This window comes from Nothoprocta perdicaria, unplaced genomic scaffold (genome assembly GCF_003342845.1).
Source record: "Nothoprocta perdicaria isolate Ctin4 unplaced genomic scaffold, notPer1 scaffold_7, whole genome shotgun sequence".
Lineage (NCBI taxonomy): Eukaryota > Metazoa > Chordata > Aves > Tinamiformes > Tinamidae > Nothoprocta > Nothoprocta perdicaria.
The window spans coordinates 2,673,254-2,694,989 of record NW_020455976.1 but is presented as its reverse complement, the minus strand read 5'-3'; the positions used below and the strand labels follow the sequence as shown (position 1 = coordinate 2,694,989).

Below are 21,736 nucleotides of genomic sequence, written 5' to 3'. Positions count from 1 at the left end.
GCTGTGGGAGGGCAGAGCCAGAGCGGTTCCCAGGAGTGGACAAGCCCGGATGCTGTCGCTAGGGCCTATGTGCCTCTGAGCTATGGAAATAGGTGGGAGAGCTGRGGGAGAAGGTGGGATCAAGGAGGCTAGAAGGAACCGCGAGAAGAGGATGGGCTGGAGATGCAGGTGTGTGCAGAGAGGTGTAAAGCACATGAGGGGAGAGGGAAGTGCCTCCTTTCTGGCTCTGTTCCTGCGGGGTCACGCTCACCGTAGAGAACGTGGGTTCCACGGGAAGCCCACGTGCTGGCTGTGCCTTGCAAAGATCACATCTGCCCCGTGTCTCCTCCCGTGGCATGGGGGGTTTTGGCCTTGCTACTGCAAACGAGAGCTGCCATGAACTGGCCTCTGCACGGGTGCCCAGCTCCATGTCTAACACCCGTGCTCAGAGCCAGGCCCAGCCCCAGAGCTGTCCCTGATGCTGTGGGGCCTGTGGGGCCTGTGGGGATGGAGTTGCTCCAGCAACCAGGATTTACTGTTTTGGTTTGCAAAGAGCTTCCTTGAGAGCACGTCGGGAACTGAATCAGGCCTGGGAAAATTCAGAGGAAATCGGAACATGGCTCTGTCAGCATGTCTGTTGGAAAAGGTCAGCGCTAGCCCCTTGGGGAGCAATGGCACGTCCTTTCCTCCCAGTAAACACGGGCCACTTTGTTGCTGCTGCTGCTCCTGAGAGGCCAGCAAGCATCCAGGTTTGCAGGAGAAGCCCTGCCTTGCTGGGCTGATGACCATCATTTTGCATTGCAGTAGCCATAAGCTCAGCTGAGGTCACCGTGCAGCAGTGCTTGAGAAGCAGGTATTTGTAGAGACCCCTCGCTGCTCCTTCATCAAAGGGGATCAGCTCAGCCCAGCTGCCCACCTGCCAGTTGTAGAACTTGCTGGGGGAGTAGAGAGAGTCCTGGGGAAACCAACAAGTTCTCCCAAATGAACCCTGTTGATTTACATCAGTCGGGGAGGATTCAGACCTGTTTTCTTTTAATGTTGTTGGTTGGTTTTGCTGTTACAAACTGAATGTGTCAGGAACAYGACCGCGGCCAGTGCTGTGGCACTAACAAACACCCCTGAAATTGCCCAATGTTGTGAGTTGGACGGTGAGAATCTCAGTACTGGGCCCATACCCACCAGTTATGTCCTTGGCCCATGTCTCASCCAGGGGACTCCGTGGAGTTGCTGCAAAACAGACTGGTGGGTCCTGTCCAGGCCCCGTGCCTGCCTCCCGTGTTGTCCACCTCCATCCTCGGCACTCCTGAGCTGGCAGCTCTCCGGCCAGGCTGCCCTCCACGGCGGGGTTTGCAGGGCAGCGCGGGGAGGAGGCCGCTTGTTTGCTGACCTGGTTCCAGGTTTTGTTTGCGGGAACAATGAGGCGCGGGAGGCTGCGCCGCTCTGCGCTCGCCCGGCCTGAAGCTGCCGCTCGGGGCGGCTTTCGCACCCTGGCACCATGACTGCTCCAAGTGCTGCTTTATTTGCATATTTCCTTTTTTCCAGAGATCAAGATTAGCCTTTTTAAATTTTTTTTTGCTGGAGTCTCCGTGTGAAAATTCAATTCCTTGGCGAGTGTTTTTTCTTGGCCTTTCTTCCCTGAAGCACCCAAGTGCAGGGAGTTCTGGCATGACGATCCGACCCCCCTCAGCACCACTTGGCCGCTCAAGTACTCGTAGGCAGCTTCCAATTATTTATCCTGCCAGAAAATCGCATGGAGTTCACACCCCTAGCCCCGAGACACAATTCCGCTTTTGTGCAGGAAACACGATCCATCACTTCCATGGAGTGTGTAGGGAGCGAGATGAGAAGTGCCTGTTGTGTCCGCATCCCTTGGCTTGTGATGAGAGGAGCCGGTTKTTTTCACAAACGTCCCAAATAGCCCTGCAAGGGTTACGGGGAGTTTATTTACATTATTGCATTTAAGTGCAAATAGCAAATTGCCCGGCCATAATGGAAAGGTTTTGCAGGGCTCTCTTCGCTGCCAGCTCATCCCTCCCGGCTTTCTGCTGTGCAGAGGCTGTGTGGAGAAGGCCCCAGAGTGTGGAGAAGGCCCCATAGCTCTTGCTGCTGCGAAGCCAGGGTTTGCATAAGTGGCAAACAAGATCCTCAAGGATGTTCCTTCCCCGTGGGCTGTGCAGAGTCCTGCCTGCTGTAGGGAAGACTCGTCACCCAGCTCGCTGCAGCCTGGTGGGCTGGGTGCTGTTGGCTTCGTCCCCCTAGGACCTGGATAACTCCCTTTTCTGCAGGAGAAGCACATGGAACATGAAGCCAGGAGTTAGCTCCCCGCCTTGGTGATCGCCGAGGGTCACAGCGTGTCCGGCCCGTTCTGGGTGGGAGGCGCAGGAGCTCGCAGGTCTCTGCGTTGGGTCTCCCCAGGGCTGCACGAAGGGCCCACGAGCTGCGGCTTTCCCTGCGGCCGCAGGGCTTGGGCGGTGGGAGCCAGGGAGGCAGCCACATTGCCCAGGAGGGGCCACCTTCTGCGTGGAGCTGGTCGCCGAGGTCCCTGATGGGCAGAAGCTCTGAGCAAGCTGGGCAGGGGCCACCACAGTCGGGAGAGCAGCCACGAGCACGGGAGCGTCTCCGTCACGCGCGGAGYGACGGCGCTCTCCACGGAAGCAGGACCGTCCCTGATTCACCAGGTGCATCCAAGGGTAGGTCCTGATCCATTTAGCCATAGTTTTGCAAATGGAGTTGACATCAGAGCCCCGCGCCTGCCCGGGTGCTGCTGCGTTTGTTGTTTTTTAAGGCGTGTTAAGAAACCAGTGGGACTTGCCGGGCTGCTACCTACAGCCAGGTGCTTGGAGAGATGTAAAAGACAAACCACAAAAACAGTGTGCGAGAGAAGAAAACACCAGCTGGGAAGGAATTTGAAAGCAAAACAGAAAAGAACTAAGGAAGGGATAGCAGGGGAAAATTTCTTTTGGAGAGCAAAGGTGAGTTTAATGATAGCAGCTTTGTCTTGCCGGGAGTGTATCCTATCCACCTGGAGGAAATTATTTCACAGGCTCTTTATTTTATCTAGCTAATCTCGGTCTTTTGACAACCCAGTGAGTGCTCCTCTCCCATGGGACGTTTAGGCCTTCATGTGCACAGGGAGCTTTGAAATCCAAGCCCAAACCTGTCCTGGTCACTGCAGTGATGTGCTGGGCTGCTGCTTAGCACAACTGGTGCCAGCGTTTGCCTTGGTGAGGAGAATGGAGTATGGGGTGGCCGATGCCTTCTTGTGACTAATCCAGGTTGTTTTGCAGTTTTTGATGTGTTGGGGACTTAGTTCAGCCTTGCAACAGCTCCTGTAGTCTGCAGTCTGCAGTGTGCGTGGGRTTGTGCTGGCTGGAGGGTGCTGGTCTCTGATGCGTCTTGCCTGTGAATAAGGGCAGGATATTTAGCTGTTGCTATTTCAAGAGGCGACGTGGGTTGGGTTGTCATCGGGCTTGGGGAATAAGGARGATGGGAAAGAAAATGAGGAATGAAGAGGAAGAACTTCTTCACTGTGAGGGTGACAGAGCCCTGGCACAGGCTGCCCAGGGAGGCTGTGGAGTCTCCTGCTCTGGAGATCTCCCAAACCCACCTGGATGCCGCCCTGTGCCCGGTGCTCTGGGTGTCCCTACTGGAGCAAGAGGTTGAACGAGATGATCTCTGGAGGTCCCTTCCAACCTTAATGATTCTGTGAGGAGGCAGGTGTGTTTGAGGAAGGAGGTTCCTGCCAGGGGCTGTGCAAGGCGAGGCGTTTGCACAAGGTCTGTGGGGAGAGCCGGTCCGGGGCCCGTCGTGTGCGGGACGCACTGGGYTGCGAGGCTGAGCAGTCCTGCCCACTCGCTGCACGTTGGTGCCCGCTGCTCTTTAGGAACTGCTGATAAATCCCCTTCCCGACCAGATCAGGCTAGGCTTTATCACCCCTAGTCTGGGGACRTTTTWCTTTTTCTTCCTTCTTTTTSTTTTTTTTTTCAAAAGGAGCCGGGAGTCTGCGGTGTGGAATGAGGAGCTGGGAAGGGCTGGTGCGGCATGGAGGTTATCTGGGAATGAAATAGGGGCTGTAATCAGCCCTGCTAGAGAAGGTTTATTCATTGATGCTTTGAAAACGCTTTGAAGTCTTTGGCCAGGAGTCCTTTTAGCAGAGCCAAACGCTAGTTGCCTTGGAGAGCCTAAGCCAGACCTTAATGACCACGTTCCCCTCAGCCCCCAGCCATTGCTAACGGGTTTTGGTGAAGAAGCGACGCGTCAGCACAGTGACCAAGGAAAAGAGAACTGCTCAGCAGAAACAGAAATATAATAAATACTGCTTTTGATTGCTGGCAGCGAGTCCTGCCCCWGGGACCGTGGCTGCCAGGAGGGGAGTCTGTGGCAGGGCCGAGTCAGGTGGTCACTTTTTAAGGGAGTTTATAAATTTTATGGCTCTGGGTAAAAGCTAGAAAATGCATCGCATTTCTCACTCGAGATTTCATCATCAGAAGGGAAAGGGAAGGAGAGAAAGCAGTTTGTTTGAAGTCAGTCTGTGATGTTTTTAAGCCAATCATCACGTGCATTTATGATCTTTGAGTGCTTGCTGACATTACGGTTGGGGTTATTTTTGGTCTTGCTCTGTGAGGTGCCAGTGGCAGCAGAATGAGTTTGGGCAGGGTCTAAGGCATTGGGTTTATATTTGATGTGTTTTTCACGCCTTATTTCCTGGAATAGCAACCCAGGATCTCACCCTTGAATTTCAGGATAGCTTTGGCCTCATTAGAGAACTCTGCTAAATCTTGCTGAGAACAAGTAATGAAGGGAAGAAAAAAGAAAAAGAAAAAGAAAAGGGGTGCTTGGCCCTGGGCTAAAACTGAGGTACTCTGCGAACATGGAGATGGAAACCAGCTCATCACTTACGTCCTGAAAAAAGCAAATCTGGAAAAAAGCCTCCTGAGATCGGGGCAGAGGGTTTCTCCACACTGCGGTGCCTTAAGCTCTGCAGGTTTCTTGCTCTCCTTTAGATTTTCGCAGTGAGATGGACACCTTGGTGCCAGTGGAGGTAAGGCCTATGTGGAAATAGCGAGCTGTGTTTCAGCGGGGGGACATGTGTGCTGGGACCCCAAGGGCAGAGCCCGCAGTATTAAAGGTGTCCTGCAGCAAGGAGGTCAAGGAAATGGGTTGGCAAAATACAGAGGCGAGAGGGCCTGCCCGGGACACCTGGAATTGCGGCGGCTCTGGAGACGTGTCCATCAAAAGCACCTTCTGGGAGAGGAGCTCGCAGCTGAACGGCAACCCAGCCCTTGCCTCTCATCTCCTTTCCTCCTGCAGCCTGGTCCCTGGAAAGATGCAGCTCTCCAAGAAGACATTCCAGGGGCTTTCCTCACRCCCGGCCGTGCTGCACTTGTGGTCTGAGCACCTGCTGTTTCGTTTAATTAGCACCAAATGGGCGGCGTGGGCTGGGGGGAGGRGAGAGCAGCACCCTGGTGAGGTATTTGCTGCCATGGGATGTGTTTTATTTTGGGTTCCGAATGGAGGCCATGAGGAACATTTTCCAGAGGGCTCCATAAACCACCTCCRTTCATGGGGCCATTATTTGAGGAGGGAGGGCATGTGGATTTAAATCGGTCCTGCTAATTTCTGCAAACAGCCACATTATTTTTAATTCATCCTGCAAGCTCCCTCCACCCATGCCTTGATGTGAGGAGCTGTGAATTTTCCACGTCATAACAAAGTCCCTCTATAAAAGAGAGCCTTTTAAATGTATTTTTAAAAATTGATTTCAGATACGTCAAGCTCTCAAGTGGGTCAGTCCTAGAAAGGAAAACTAACTCTTTCCTTCCCTCATGGTAACCTGTTAATGTGTTTGTATTTCAGTAGTGCATAGCAGCTCTGAGCAGAGCTAGGTCTCTGCTGTGTCAGGGGCTGGAAAAACGCCTGGGAAGAAGCAAGCCCTGATGAATAGGAGTCTAAAGAAATAATCCCTTCAGTAGCTACGATTAGTTTAAGCCCAGGAGCTCTCTGCTGAGATGGAGGTGTTATAATATTAGCACCCTTTTACTGAAGGAGGGAAGGGAGGTGGGGGAGATGAAGGAGGACAGCTGGAATGAGACCTCCAATAATAGTAAATTTAAAAAATAAATTCAGTCATGACCATCAGGTGCTCAAATGCAGCAGTGGTTGAGGCCATGATGAAAACTCTGATTAATCATTTCGTTCTCATGCAGACTCTTCAATTTCTGGAGTAGAATCCATGGGGTATTTTGGAATCAGCCCCATGAGCACTGAGCAGGACCCGTCCTCCTGTCAGTTCTACCATAGCCCTTTCTTCGGTTTGATTTCTGGTGTTGGGAAGGGATTCTTTCCATATGCATCAAATCTGGAAGCAGTACCTCTGGGAACACATTCAGACCCAGGATAAAAACTTCAGAGTTCTTTTCCCACTTTCTTCTCTGACATTTGAGAGATGCTCCTAAGTGTATGAGATACTGTTACAGCGTCGGCCCATCTGTCGCTGGAAGCATTGATGTTTGCATCACGTTCTTCAGCTCAGATTTAGCTGCAAGGCAGGAGGAGCTGCCTTTTTGCCTGTCTTGGTGGGGCTGGGAAAGTTTCTTTCCATTTCTAAACCTCTGCTGCCTTTGCAGGGCTTAATCCTGTGCAGCTCCACGTGCAGGCGAGGAAATTGCCTGCCCAGGCTGCTCACGCTGCCTCTAAGGAGAGCAGCCCCTTTGCTTGCCCCTTCCCCTGCCCACTTGCAAAATATGAGCATCTTCCTCCAGCTGCAGCTCCGTGTCACGTTGATCCTGATCTGCGAGGTTCAAAGCAGGGTGAGATTTCAAAGCTCCTCAGGGATGCTGGGTGTGCAGCGCTGAAGCCCGTGTGCTGAGGCCGGCAGAACCACCTCGCTGCTCCTGTTAGAGCAGGGAACATTTCCTCTGCGTTTGGTTTCTGTTTTCCTGAAGCCACTCTCAGGTTTTCCCTGGCCAGTGCCGCGTCCTGCTGCATCTGACCTCATGGCGAGACGTGCACCAGAAACACGTGCCAGAAATAGTCACCTGGCTGAGCAGAATAGGTGATTTGTGCGCACATGTGTGCCTGCTAGTGCCGTTTATTTATTCAGTTGCTTGAGCCAAGGTTTTCCCCCAAAAGAAAGCCTAATTAAGCAAGAAAAGTTTGTATCTGGGTTGCTGGCAAGGGGCAGCTGCCCGTGTTTGCCCGGGGCCTGGCCACAGGTGTGTGGTGCTGCCCACTCCTGCCCTCCCCTATCCCTCTGTTTCGTAGGGAAGAGAGATTAGCAGGAGTCGGGTACCAGGGATGCTGATATTTTAGTTTATGATGGAAAACTTAACATCTTGCAGTACATCTGTACCCTTGGCAGGACATGCACATGGGGCTTCATTTTCCAGGTCCACGTCTTGGCAGAAAGCAGTTGGCTTCTTCCTCCTCACCCCCAGTCAACTGCTTCTTGGGATCTTTTTATTTAAGTTCCATGGCTAGAACTGCAAAGGGCTGAGCAGACAGTTCCCCAGCTATGCTGTGTACTGATCCCTTCCAGCTGTTAAATGCTGATCAGAAATACATTGAAGATAAGAAGTAACTACACAAGTTTCCCTAAGGCTCCAGGCCTTTGGATTCCAGGGAAGCGAGTTACCCGCAGAGCCTGCTAGGAGCTCACAGGACCAGGAGACGCTTCCAGACATGGAGCTGCCCTCACAGTTTGGCTGCCAACGAGCAGGGGACAGAGGGCCCGGCGCATAGCGGCGTTTTGGTACCTTCTGTGCCTCAGCTGGCCACAGTCCAGCCCTCAGGTGTCTCAAAGACTCCCAGGTGGTGCAGCCAGCTGGTTTGTCCCCTCCTGACATGGGGATGAAGCCCAGGGAGACTTCCCCTGCTCCTAGAGCCAGGCGCAGACCCCGGGGTGCAGTCTGTCCCTCGCAGCTTGTAGCAGTTTTATCATCTGCCTGTTTGGAAAACTCACAGCCCTGACAGTATTTCTTGACCGTGTGCCTGGACAACTTAAAAGCCACTGAGATAAGAAGATAAAAACAAAACGCATACACACGTCCCTCCCCCCAGTGTTGTCAAAGATCTCCATCAATGCCTTTAATGCCCTGCCAAATACTGCCTGTAATTAGTTGCTACAACACACATTGTACCCTCTGCTCCGCAAGCACGTGTCCAGGGATGAAGGATTATCCGGGGGGACCGGAGAGCAGGCGCTTGAACGTGGGCGCTGTGCAGTGGCTGGTGCCCGCCCTGCTCCATGCGGTGGTCGTGAGGGCCCAAACGCCGCTCCCCAGCCCCGGGAGCTGTGCTGAGGCAGAGCTGTACCTGCAAAAGGAGGTTGCAGCCTCAGCCCCTGCTTAGGGGGCTGGGTAGGGTTTGTCCTGCAGCACGTGGTGTYTCTTCTTCAGTGCTGTCCCCTGGCTGGTCCATCTGCATGAAAGGCCCCTGGGGTCAGCAGAAGGGATGTACAGGTCCCTGGGGATCTGCTTCTGGGCTCTGCCTCTCAGCACCCAAACGTCACCTTCTCCTTTTTTAGAGAGAGAGCAATATCCCTGCTGTGAATTAGGGCAGTGACCGGCAGGCGCTAGCGTGGGCTCGAGCACCTGGCTGAGGAACCCGTGATGGGGGTCGTGCTCATGGGGGGAGGTTTCTTTGGAAGTGGCTGTGCTGGTCACTAACCAGAGACTTCACSTGCCGGGGGACAGATCTGCAGAGGGAAGTTGTCCATGAAGCCATGAAGCATCCGTGAACTCCTCCTGCAAGAGGCACCAGTGACAATGACAGTTTGCTGCTTGAGGTTTGTGTTGTGGTGAGAACACCACAGGAGGTTTGCGTTGTGCCGAGCCGGGCAYGAGCGGCCCGTGGGACGACACTGCCGGCTGTGTGGCTGCCCAGGCCGCCACAACGGGTGTCCCCACATGTGCTGRGTGTCCCGACACGTGCAGGGTGTCCCCACGCGCTCAGGGTGTCCCCACACACCTCTCACCTCCCGCCCACGCCAGGGTCTGCTCTGCCCCCGCGCCCTCCAGAACCCCCCCKAGGGCGGCAGACACGTGTGTTGGGAACCAGATACGCAGGCAAAACATCTCGAGGCCGGGGAGGCTGGGGGAAGAAAGACGACGGCCTCTCCTCCCAGYGTGTCGTTAGAACCTGCCGCTGTGTTTGGCTTGGCAGGATTTCCTCATTGTGCTTAGCCGGGCGGCCGCGCTCCCCCAGCCTTCCCAGAGCTACAAGCAGTGTCCYAGGGAGATGACCAGATACCATTTCGGATGGAGTTTCTAAAGTGAAATGTGCCATTGTGTTCGGAGCTATTGTTTTCTGTTTTCAATATTGAAGTTACTTGTGGTTGCCAGGGGACAATATATCAAGCAGAGCTAGCAGGCTGTAGAGAAGATGTAGATTATGGAAACAGGGGGATTCAATTTCATGTGTTTGGAGCTAAAGTCTCATGTCTCCTCACAGTGGTGTTAGTGGGGGAATGGTCTTGTGGGCTCCCAGAAATGCACCAGTTTAACTAATATGTTTTTAAGCAGGTTTGGGTTTAGGTACCAGTCTACATGAGCCACCAGTTGGTGGTCACTGCTGTCGGAGCAGTGGAAACCTCTCTAAGGATTCTGTCACAGTGCAAAATTATCTCTAGTTCATCTTAATACGTTGCATGTACAAATATATCCTAGTAAAACAAAGGTAACTCCAGAGCTGGGCATTGCTGTGTATTATAGAGGTGATTCTCTAGCACCRTCACCTCTAGTGCTCTGGGGACCAGCTGGGACCTGGAGGAGTCACACGAGGGTCCCCTGGTGTCACACGAGTCAGGAGTCACACGAGTCACACGAGATGCGTCCTACACGTGTGACAGTGCAGAGCAGGGCGGGAATTTTGTCCTCTGCATTTTCTGAAAGACAGTGCTGTTAAAAACTACCCACTGTGCAGATCATGCTGACCTTAGTATTTGGAGTGCAGTTTTTGCTCACACAAAGATCCGCCCTCGGGCATGTTGCTTTCAGCTGCAAAGCCATGAGTCCAGCGCTGCCGCRGGACTCCTCAGGACCAGGTCTGAGGCGCTGCAGCCTCCCAGGGACTATCCCACCCAGGTCTGGGACCCCAGCGTGGGCCTGAACTGCTCCTGCCTGTGCAGAGAGTCTCACTTGGGTGGGATGCAGGAACTTGGAGCTTTTGGGCTGTGAGGCCTCAGCAGCGGCTCAGTAAGACTAATAAACCAAGAAAGTCAGAAAGCTCAGCAGAGCTACCCCGCGTTTCAATGGGTTGGCCAAAAAGTTTGGAATTTAATGACGGATGGAAGGTAAATATTTTTAAATATCCCAGGTGATTTAGGAAGCAGTGATGTATGGAARTGACTTCAGTGCTTTGCTCCCTTGACTTCTAATGAAACTCCTCAAGCTAAGTCCTGCTTAAGGATGGGACCCTAGCTCTGGCAGGGTGGTTGGAAATGGTCATGGTGCTGTTGGAGGCAGGTGTTGCAGGAGACAGTTTCCAGCCCCGACCTGGCACGTCGCCATCCCGGTGCAGTCTCCATTGCTGGAGATGCGTCCCTGGAGCACGCTGGTCTCTTGGTGCAGTCTCCATTGATGGAGATGTGTCTCTGGAGCACGTTGGTCTCTTGCTGCTCGCCCTCCGAACGGGCACGCCGRCACCTGTGAATTTTTAGGATAAAAAGTCCACATGCAGCTAGGCCCATATGTAATGTATCCAGATAGCTCCAGAAAGGAAGGAAAAATACCTGCACCGTGTAGGCCGAGCTTTCTAGCCTTCCTGAGGGCTCTGGCTGGCTGTGGGGCAGCTCGGACGTGGYTGCTGTGCCCACAACCACGGCGCTGCTCCACGTCCGTGAAGCGGCTTCTTGGGGCGGTCTCCCTCGCGGGGACCGCGCCAGGACAGATCCCCCACAGGGGCCGGCGGGACAGGGGTCGTGTCACCGCCTGGAGAGATGGCACGGCATGAAGCAGCCTTTGTGCGGGCCCCCCCGGTGCGGTCAAGTCGGAGGAGGCCGCACTAATTTAGCGCGGGGGGGAACCAAACGCTCCTGGGCAGGCGCCTCAATGGCTGCTCTGTGAGGCTTTCTGAGGAGCTCTTCAGAGACACCGAGCGCCCCCGTCACCCCAGCAGCACCTCTGAAGGCGCCGCCGGCCGCAGGCACCGGCCTCCCGCTGCGGCGCCTTGCAGGGCGCTGCGCTCCAGTGCTGGGGACGGCGGGCGCCCCGGCTGGCACACGGCCTCCGCGCGGGCACCGCGGCTGGCACACGGCCTCCGTGCAGCACCCCGGCTGGGACACGGCCTCCGCGCGGGCACCCCGACTGGGACACGGGCTCCGCGCGCTGCCGGGCACCCCGGCTGGGACACAGGCTCCGCGCGGGCACCCYRRCTGGGACACGGACTCCGCGCGGGCACCCYRRCTGGGACACGGMCTCCGCACGCTGCCGGGCRGCCACAGCCAGGGAGCCCCGCTCTGCCCTCCCCTGCCTCTCCTCCCCGGCTGTTTTGGTTGGATATCAAAGGGCTTGTGAGATATCCAAGATTTCGGGTGGAAATTTTCAGACCTGAGAGAGGCATTTTCCCTTTGGGAATTACACCATGCTTTAAATGTCTGTTCTCTTTTCTTTATATGCCTTTTCCTGCTTTTGTTTGACTTTCTCACGGATTGCACTATATTTAATTCAGAACATATCCTATAGTGCTGTATTTGTCAGTCATGTCAGGTGGTTACCCGGACAGTTTTTGCTTTAATTTTTTTTCCCTCTTTTTTACTTTCAAAATCAAAGGAAAGCCAGTTGCTGCTGCCTCTCAGGGACTGAATTAATGCCCTGCTCCTACATGCTGGGGCATCGTGTAACACCAGGAGAGAGCCAGTGTCCCTGGATAAAACCCTTCCTGCGGCATCGTGGAACCATTAGTGCTTTAGGAAGGATGGGGTTTCACCTCCTCCGGCTGCCGGAGGCGTCAGATAGACAGAAATCCCCTGCCAGCTGGATCCTGCAGGGCCATCTGCCCCAAGGACAGCCATTCTCCTTCCCCGTCACATGTGAGCTTCTGTCACTGAGCTCAGCAGGCAGGATCCTTTGCTGGGAAAATCAGGTCCTTCCAGTCAGGTCATGGGGACTCCACTGTCCAACCTTAGCTGAAAACCTGTCCCGAAGAAGTGATGTTTTTGGAAGAGGCTGCTAGAAGGTGGCTCTGTGGAGCCTGGCTCCCATGCTGCCCACRCTCCTGTTTTTTTCTCCCTGCTGACAGAGTTGCAAGTCCATTTAAATGGCCTGGTAGGTCACCTGATAACATGAGGTCCATTTGCCAAAAAGGGTGGTTAACCTTCTTTCGTTACATGAAAGACCCCCTTGGATGCCCAGGTTAATCGGGTTTGGAATAGGCTACAGATGGATAAGCTCATGAAGGAGAGGATAAGCACATCTGAAAACCACTGATAATGCGTCTTCCACTTGCCTCTGTCCTGCTGATTTTAAATTAACAGAATTCCTTTGAATTCAGTCCCTGACTCCTCTGCAGAATAAGGCTCAGGTTGTTTGATGACTCTTCCTTAAATCTCATGCCACTTTCCTGAGATATTTTGCATTTTGCAGATGCAAGAACATAGAGACTGAGGTTTCTCCCTGGGAAAACCCTGGCAGAAGGCAGAATTCAACCTGCTCCTGCTTCTCCTTTTCTTGCAGCTCACATATAATTCAAAATATAGCTGATGATGCTATAACCATATGTCACATCAGCAAGCCACACATCTGTTTTTCAGCTTCAAAAATGGAAGGAAATTGCTGCTGCTTCTCAGAGTTTTAATTAATAGCCCCATTCTGTCTATCTTGATATCCTACMCCCTTGCCTAAGCTTTCCTTATTTACATTAGTGATTCTCAACCTCTTCCAATTTGCAGATGCRCCAGCTTCTCCGTGATCCGTTATCACCAACTGACTGGCAGCGGCTTTGATTTTCTTCACTATCTTTTGCAGGCCCCTTAGAAATCCTCACGGGCCCCTCTCTGTGCGGCTGCTGCCTGCCCCGTGCCCCCTCCACGAGCCCCTTGTAGCCCCTCACTGCTCCCRGGAATGCTCATCCAGCTCGGAGAAGCTGCAGGAGGAGGGACCCYGTGGGTCCTGATGTCCCCTTGCAGYATGTGCAGCAGTGGTGAAATTAAAGCTGTGGCCAGACTGCCTGTTTTTGAGTGAAAAATGCCTTTCCTGAGGAGCACTTGGGAAGTGGGGAGTTACGATGCCCCTTGACAGTCGGTGTGGGAAGGATTGTAGCCCCGGGATTGCTGGAGAGAATTTGAGTGARGTGGCAAAATCTCAGGGTATTCCAGGGAAACGCGGCCAGAAATCTGCTGTTCTCYATCTCATGGTCACAGTTTGATACTCATCAAGTGGCTGTTTCGCTGGGACAACAGCAAGTTAGCAGCTGTGGAGAGGGAGAGAGGCCCCATCCCGCTTTGCGAAACGCCTGAATCCTGGATCCGTTTGCAGCAGTGGATGTTGCTTTGGCTAAGCGATAGATTTGGATGGAAGTCATTCTCAGCGTGGCTGTGYGTTAAAATAAATCTCTGGTGATTGCAGCGCTGACCTCCTGGGGGACTTTGATTTTATCTGCGCACATGGCGAGGCTGTTTCCCCTTGAAAAGGAGCCGGTGAGATAAGGACTGATAAGAGTTTAGGGGGGTTCCTAGTTTGCGCATCCCGCGAGTGCTGAAGCTGCCATCCTGCAGCCTGGGGGAGAGTTAAAAGGGCTGCAAGGAAGGAAGGGAGGAATTAACGGCCCAGCAGGACCCTGCAGCTCCAGCCCACAGCCCAGGGCATGGCTGCAAGGCCGATTACTGCCTCAGTGYGGTAGTTACGGAGAGTCAGGCTCCGTCACAGCTTGCCAACCCTGGAAGCCAACAGTGAAGGTGTTGTTGCTGTTAGCCACAATACTAACTAGCTAACTTGGAACTAACTTGGAACTTGGAACTAACTATCTAACTAACTTGGAAACTTCTTCTGTCAGTACCTACTTCTGCCCTAAAGCAGAGCTCTGCAGGCCTAGGGCTGGGCAGGTAGTGTCAAGCTGTAATGCAGGTGATGTGGAGAAGGAAGGGCACAACGGGAATGTTGGGCTTCACTGAGGTGATGCACAGGCTTCATCTTTGCTTTTGATACTCAGATCAGAAACAGAGTTCACACTGGTCAGTGCCATGGGATCAGGCCCTTGAACGGTTTGTTTGGTTACGTCCCCCTGCACTTGCTGGCCAGAGGAGAGTTAAAGCCTGATCTCTTGCAAAAGAGAAGTCACCCCTTGCTCTCAGGTGGTCTGTGTGGTCTGCACCTAAAGGATAGAGAAATGTGTCATAAAAATGTAACCAAGGTAAATAAAAYGCAGTAAGTAAAGGCCAGAAGATGCCTGTCTTCTCATCCTCTGAGATGTTACTTGTAGCATCTTGATGGACACTTGGCTTTCTCTGGTAGTTCTTAATTAGATGGAGGCATCACGAGGCAGACAGAGGCCTGGGTCTGGCTGTCCCTGCCRAACTGGGGTAATTGCCGAGCCCATCAGCTGGCATGAGCCCAAATGCTCCTTGTTTGCAGCAGACTCTCCTTCTTCACTGCATATTCACATTTATAGATAAAGGAGACCTGAAGGAGAGGTGAGAAGGCTGGAGGTGAAGATATTGGCTGAACCTCTTGTATTTCCCATACAATTTACATATGCTCTCAAGCTGGGATAACATCAGCTGAAGGTGTTTAATACAAGCAGCTTTCTGATCAACCCACCCTTGCTCAGAGGCCTATGGGATGTGATTTGCTTTGGTCTGAAAACCCTGTAGCTGCAGCAGCAGTTTTATTACTTATCTGCACAGTCAGAAAGTTTCAACTTTTCCCTCCTCRAGGCGTCCAAAATCCTCTAGCAACTTCCTGAAGCTCCCTACGTTTACATCCAAAGCAGGTGGATGATGTGACGTGTATTCCAGTTTCTGGACCTCTGCGGATGCACTTGGGGCATGTTTGAAAGTTTCTGCTTTGCAAAGTGACAGCTAGAGGTTTTGTTTGATTGGTTTCTACAGTGAAAGCTGCTTCTCATGCAGTCACCTTGAACAGAAGGGGCAGCTGTCCCGAGAGCCGGTCCCGCTGAATYGCGCTCCTGCGCCGGGCCTGCAAGCCAAGCTCACGGCTTCATGGCTGTGCAAGGGCAGCAAGGAGCAGAGCGGGACGGTGCTGTGAGCCTGCTCCCATTGCAGGGAGCAGCAACAACCCAAGCGAGCAATTCCCCTGATTTCTAGCGGGAGCAGCAGCACGATGTTTTGCTGACCCCTGCAAGTAAGAAAGTCATAGCCTGGCCACAGGGTTTGCAGAGCAGCAAAGTGCGAGAGGAAATGCGCTCACGGCGTGAGGCAGGGCTCCGGGCAGGACTGCTGGAAAGCTGCTGTAGAACCGGAGCAGTCCGGGGAGATGAAGCTGGGGACGTGGTTTTGGTGGCCAGCTGTTTGTGGACGCACACGAGTTGTGCCCGGAGCAGGAACGGGGTGTGTTTGTTCCGCCTGACTCCGGACACGTGGCCTGAAAGGGTGGGAAGCTCATTTCCCCCTTTCCATATCCACTCCCAGTTTCCAAGCGGATCCCCCGCCCTGTGACACGGTGACACGAGAACAGATTTCTTTATGCTCATCCCACTGGTCGGTGGTGCCCCTGTGGTGGGATTCCTGCTCTCARGCTCACGCTGGTGCTTTGCTGGGTGTGCTCCATGCTCGGGTTTCCTCATCTCCCCAAAGCCGCCTACAGCCCCAAACTTTGAGGCCCCAGACAGCCCTTTTTGATGAAGTGGTTTTACTGCACTCCACTGGGTTATTTTCTCGTATGGAGAACCTTCTCTCTAAATGAAATGTTCTATGTCAGCAATAAAGGCAACAGTTCTCAAATTGCCCACATCTGAGGAGTTCACCCAGGTAGATCAAGTGAAGAATTTTTTTATTAATCAATCATATATACATTTTAAGTAGGAGTAATTACTGTCTTCTTGGTGAAACGCTTTCCACATAGCAAAGTTTCCAACTTTTGGGTGCTCTGTGGACATTCAGTGCAGAGAACTGAAAATCTGTCCATTGACCTCGTAACCGTCCATGAGAGGACGTGCTGTGCCACTGAGCTGTGTTACCATTAGAGATGGGCTGAGCTGGGGCATTAGGCACTGGCTCAGGAGACTCATAGCTCTTGGAGGTTTGGGATATTTCATGTAGGCCCCMTTGCTGGGTTTTGCCCCTGAGTTTGTCTCATTCTCGTCTTCTTTGCATCCTTGTCCATGAGTGGAGGTTGTCCTGCCCTGCAGAGCCCAGAGGCCCGCGGTAGCTGCCAGGCTGTGTTGTGGTCCCTGTGCCGTTAATGCTCATCCAGTCAGCTCTGGTTGTGCTCAAAGGGATGTTTTAGGCGTTAAGAGGAGTGCCTGGGAGCAGAGACTGGGTCAGCACAAACGTCAGACCCAACTTACACATTCACAGGCCTGGGGCAAGTGACACCTGGGGCTGAGTCTTGCAGAGGGGCTGTCACCTTCTCCATGGGTGCTGAACCTTGCAAATTCACTCCTTATATTCCGTTCCGTTCAGAAATCTGAGCTTTTCCTGCCTGTCACGTCGTGCTTAGGGGGTTGCCTCATACCCTGAACAAGATTCATCCACCTGCCCTCCCTCACGGGCACTCGGGGTCCCTGCCCCGGGTGGCCCTGGTGGCCTTCCCAGCGCCTCTGTCCCTCCATCCCTGCGGAAGCGAGAGCCGGGGCGGGAAGTGTAGTCTAGGAAAGCTTAGCCAAACGCTTCCAGCTGTAGTTTGTTGTATCTGTTTTGCTGATACCCACCCTTTAGATAAATAGCACTAAGTTACACACGTTGTGACTCTCTTGATGTGGTTAAAAAGGCCTCTATTAGCCAAGCTAATCTAACTCCAAGAATAACCATGGGAATTGGACTGTGTCGGTTCCAGCCGGAATCAGTCGCTGGGCAGTAAAGTGAGAATTGCCTTCCTGGCTGAAAGTCTAGCAGTGCTGAAACTTCAAGTCAGTCAGTGGGGTTTTTTTCCTGCTTTGGGCTTTGAACAAAACTCCTGCCCATGCCTGACCTCAGACACCCGGAGCTCTACCTACAAGAAAACAAAATTTCACATTTTCAATAAAAAACACGTCTCCGTAGGCAGAAAAGTGAGTTAGCTAACAATCCGCAAAGCTATGGTCTATTTATTTACCAAGCTGACTCCCTGATGGGGAAACATGTGGGATCTTTTAGCTTTTTCTTTTGCACAGATGTTCCTTCTACTCCCGAGTTTCCTCTTGATCTTTGGTTTGCTGCAGCATGTGGTTGAAATGCGGGAGATGTTCTGCGTGGAGGAAGAGGAGAAGGAGCCTGTGTGTTTAAAGCAAGAGCGGCAAAAAAAAAAGTAAAGAAATCCTGACTGCTTTTCTCCCATGTTAGCCAAAAAAATGTTTTTTGAGGGAAATCTGTTAGGATAGCAAAAATGTGAACTCACACACCCTCACTTTGGGGCACGAGGCATTTCTCAGGCTAAATGCTGACTGAGGAGCCCCCCAGGGCAGCTCTGGCCGCCAGCTCAGGGTTTGTGTGGAGGGGTCCATGCAGTTCAAGGAAGGAGAGGGGGTCCTGCGGGGTCGAGGAACAGGAGCGCTGGGGACGGGCCATGTTCCTCTGCCCCGGCAGCTCCTTTCAGCTCCCTTTGGCCCCACAGCTACTTAGCAGTGGAGCTGAAGAGCCCTGTTGAGTGAGTGAGAGCCTGTTGACACGGCTCGCTTTCCTTGCAGCGCCTTACAGCCGGAGGGAAGCCTGGGAATTGGGAAGTGCGGCCTGGAAAACATCTCTGTGGGTCTGGTGGAAATGGGGCACTCAACGACTGGGGACTCATCTGCTGGTAGGATCCAGAAAAGCAACTTTTATGTTTTCCAAGCAAGGACATCCCCTGGCCACAAGGAGCAGAGGCTGCTGCTCGGGCTGGAGGATCAGCACAGCCATGGAGCATTTGATTTTATGCTGTAGATATGGAAGAAAATGAAACAGAATATGAAGCTTTGGGCGTTTGTCTTGGTAGCCTCGCGGGCTGAACAGCAGCAAAAGGATGTCCAGGGTGAAYGGGAGGGTGAGAAGCTCTGCTGGTTTTCAGGGCTGGAGATGGTCCCTCCTGGGCCACCTTGTGAAGGTGCCTCTGGAGCCAGAGCTGCCTCCCCTCTGAGTGCGGCTGTGTGTGGCCTCGTGGTCTGCCCTCGACCTCCGGTGTCTCCTCAACACTGGTGTGTCCAGGCTGCTGAGCTGAGCTGGGGTTGCAAAGGCTGCCGAGGAACACGGGATCTGCACACTGCTTCCCGGAACAGGGAATCCGCACACCACTTTCCAGGGAACTCGGGATGATCCGCACGCTGCTTCCCTAGGCTGGCTCCACAGAAGGGCACTGCTGCTCTGCAGGGTGCTCCGCCGCGCGCATCCCCTGTAGCCTCACGACCGCTCTGTGCTCCTCAAGTTAAGGGCTGCTTGTGGCTCTGCAGTGCCGTGGGGTTTGGCTCTGCTCCTCAGCACAGCTGCGTCACACATGGGGCGTGGAAATGCTGTGTAGAAGTGGATCTACAGCCCAGTAGCTCAGGAGCTGGTGGGCGAGATCTTAGCTGGTGTGGGTGAAACGCTGGCTCTGGAGGGCCAGAGCCTCGTGCTCAAGGGTTGCTGAGATTGGTGAGAATCACGTTGGCGAGAACTTGCCCCCCATGGGCTTTTGCAGCCTGCCCTAGGTAGTTCCCAGTGCCGAGGCCCCCGGGGTGCTCTGCTCTCCCAGGGCTCTTGCTCTCCTCCATGTAGGGACTGCAGTGGAAGATATTTTCCCAAAGCCCATTCGTCTGTCCCTGGAAAGGCAGAAGTGTTCCTAATGGAGCAGGGCAGTGGGCATTGCCTTGCCAGCAAGAAGACAAATAAGTTATTTCATTAAGTGACCTCGAAGCTGGCGGCACCGGCAGCAGTYTTAGCCAGGTGGGTGGCCTGTCACAGGGGCAGGTAAAAACTGTCTCTCCACCAACCTGGGCAGGCTGTGGGTTGGAGATGAAGCGTGTGTTGTGGAATGAAGGGTGAGAGCCTAATTTTAGAACGGCAGAAAGGCCAAGCTCAGATGTCTGCCCGGGCCCCGTCCCAACCGCTCTGCGCTGCCAGGAACTTGCCCTCCCTTTCTTGGAGTGAACTGTATCCTACCTTGTCATGCACAGGCTCCCCAGGCTGCCAGCACAGCCATCCCTGCAGTTGCTTTACTTTGTTAATCCTCTTTCCAAACACACGCAGACTGAGAAATCCCCTGTTCCTGAGCGGCCCGTCCATGTCTCCCACCTAAGATGTTTGTTCTGTTTCCTTTGCAGATGCAGCTGCTGGACAAGTTCCCCATTGAAGGCGGCCAGAAAGACCCCAAGCAAAGAATCATCCCTTTCCTACCAGGTAAATGCCATGGCAAAAGCCCTTCATTAGATGGGTAAGAATAGTTCAGAGTTGCCATTCTATAACTATCTACTCTAGTACCTTTTGTGACTGGCCTCCTGAACCCCTTTTCCCAGGGAGCTCACACGTGCTGGCCTGGGCTACCAGGTCTCCATGTAACAAAATAACTGGCATCGTCTTTAGGGCTCCCAGGGGATCTTGCATCAGCTGTTTAGGCTCAGGTTGCTGCACAAATGGGTTCTGTGGCTCCAGGGGCCTCTCCTGAAGTGGGGTAACTGCATCACCTGAGCCTGGCCAGTGACCTGGGAGGCCTCTGGAGGCCAGGGGCGCTGCTGTCTTCATTTCTGGTGCTGCAGCCTTGCAGACACACTTGCTGTATAATAAGGAATAAATAATCGAGGTTGTCACTGACTCACAAAGGAAACTGAGGGAAGCTTAAATGCAAACAGGGATTTCTGAGGTAAGCAAATATCTCCTTGGCCTCACATGCTGTCCCTCCGACAGCTTTGTGAGAGGAGCTGCACATGACCGACATCCTGTCCTCGGGGACAGCTCTGTGTCCCCAGGGGGGATGCGAGGACCTGGAGACCAGCAGTGCAAAGACATGACAGAAGCATCAGAGCCACAGTAGGACAGTGCAGCAGCCTCCCCAGGTGTCTGGAAACAGCAGCAGGAACCCCATGGTTTTGCTCCGCACGGTTCCTTTGCTGTGTGCAGGCCAGCTGCAGCCAGGGGGAGGTGGTGTTGTCCTCCACTTCCAACTGGGATGGGGAGAGGTATCCAAACTTAGGCCGTCTTTCCAGCCATGCCACCAGCAAACTGTTAGGTGAGTCAGCTTGAGGAACGTCTGTGCAATGAGTATTGGGACTGCTGGCCTGTCCTTCCTGCTGTAAAGTGTTTTGAGATCCATTAAAAGCAGCATACAGAAATCCCAGCCAYGCTAGGTGACATGCTGTGAGCGCATCTGTGTCTGCAGACAACARTTGTTCCTCCTACATTGGCAGCCACTGGCCAATTTATTTTGCTTTGCCCTAGACCAGTATTGGCTGAGTCTCGATTACCTAGTGCTTGGAGCCTGTTTGCTGTTCTCAGTGACGTGGATCCTGCCATATGGGTGGGTGATATTTGCAGAGAATGAGGTATGTCCCACGTGCCCATTACAGCACTTCTCACTCTTCCCACCCTCCAAGAACATGATGGAGATGGAAGTGCTGGGTGTCCCTGCGGGGAAGGGTTGGATCTGCAACACATTTGGTCTGGCTTAATGTCCGAAAGAAAAGAGCTGCCAGGAGTGAGTAGACCTCAGCTGTATTTAATTTAAAGTATCTGTGATATACGTTCTACTTTTAATATCAAATCCCTGCCTCTTTCTTGTTGAACTGCTGAAAAGCCCTTGTTGCTTTACTGGGGAACAAGGTGACTCAGCTAAATGTCAAACAATGTCGGAGTCTGTTAAATAGCTGCCGTAATTAGAATACACAGGGCATTTCTGCAGCCTGAGCCATGGATTACCGAGACAAACACCTCGCTATAAACTGTCTTAATTAAAAAATAGCAGGGCAGATGTTTGTACTTAAATCCTGCTTTTATGAAGATGTCGTGATCTTGCTTGCTTATTATGGGCCTGGTTCAGGCAAGCTGGCGTGGCTCTGCTCTGGTGCCCTCCCGCGTGGCACCGTGCCGAGGTGGCGCTGGGGACGCGGCGCTCACGCTGCTGCCGGCACCGTCGGCAGCCACCGCGCGCCCGGCGTTGCCGAAGGTGGTGGGAAGCGTCTGGCATCACATGGACACACACACGGCAGCAAGACGTCTAGATGGGGAGACAAACCCCTGGACGCTTTGTGGTGCAGTCACTGGTCACCTCCATGGGAGGCAGGACGTACAGGGGGTCTCTCTGCAGGGGAAGCAGGTTCCTGTGTCCCCGTCCTGCAGGGAAAGGGCTGCTCTGTGCTCAGTGCCTCCATCGCAGCACCAGGGTCCTGCTTGGGGACGGGGCAGGAAGCAGGACAGACCTTGACATCCTGTCACTTAAGCACCATCTCAGCCTCCTCGGTGCAAAACAGATGAAGATCATGATCCCTATTATAAATGGAAAGCAAAACGTGCCCTTCTGCTCCGTCCTAGCATCCTTCAGCAGATCTCTCTCCCTCCCCTTGTCTGCATAAATAGTAAATTCGTGCAGATCTGCAAAGTGTCTCGCTGCAGCTTTGCTCCCTGTGGGGCATGGCGCAGGGGCTGCCCAGGGCTCCTGCCCGTCTGCGGGACCTGCGACGTTTGGGCTGCAGCTTTGCACAACAGGCACCTTTCCATTCGCCTCAG

At 53.4% G+C, this 21,736-nt stretch overlaps 1 protein-coding gene across 1 annotated transcript in view; it reads left to right on the top strand.

Annotated features, from left to right (window-relative positions):
- SH3PXD2A (SH3 and PX domains 2A) overlaps window positions 1-21,736 on the top strand; it is a 218,978-nt gene that overhangs the window by 41,043 nt on the left and 156,199 nt on the right. The window contains exon 3 of the mRNA XM_026050650.1: window positions 19,342-19,417. Within this exon, the coding sequence (XP_025906435.1) occupies window positions 19,342-19,417 (76 nt within the window). The remainder of the gene's footprint in view (window positions 1-19,341; window positions 19,418-21,736) is intronic.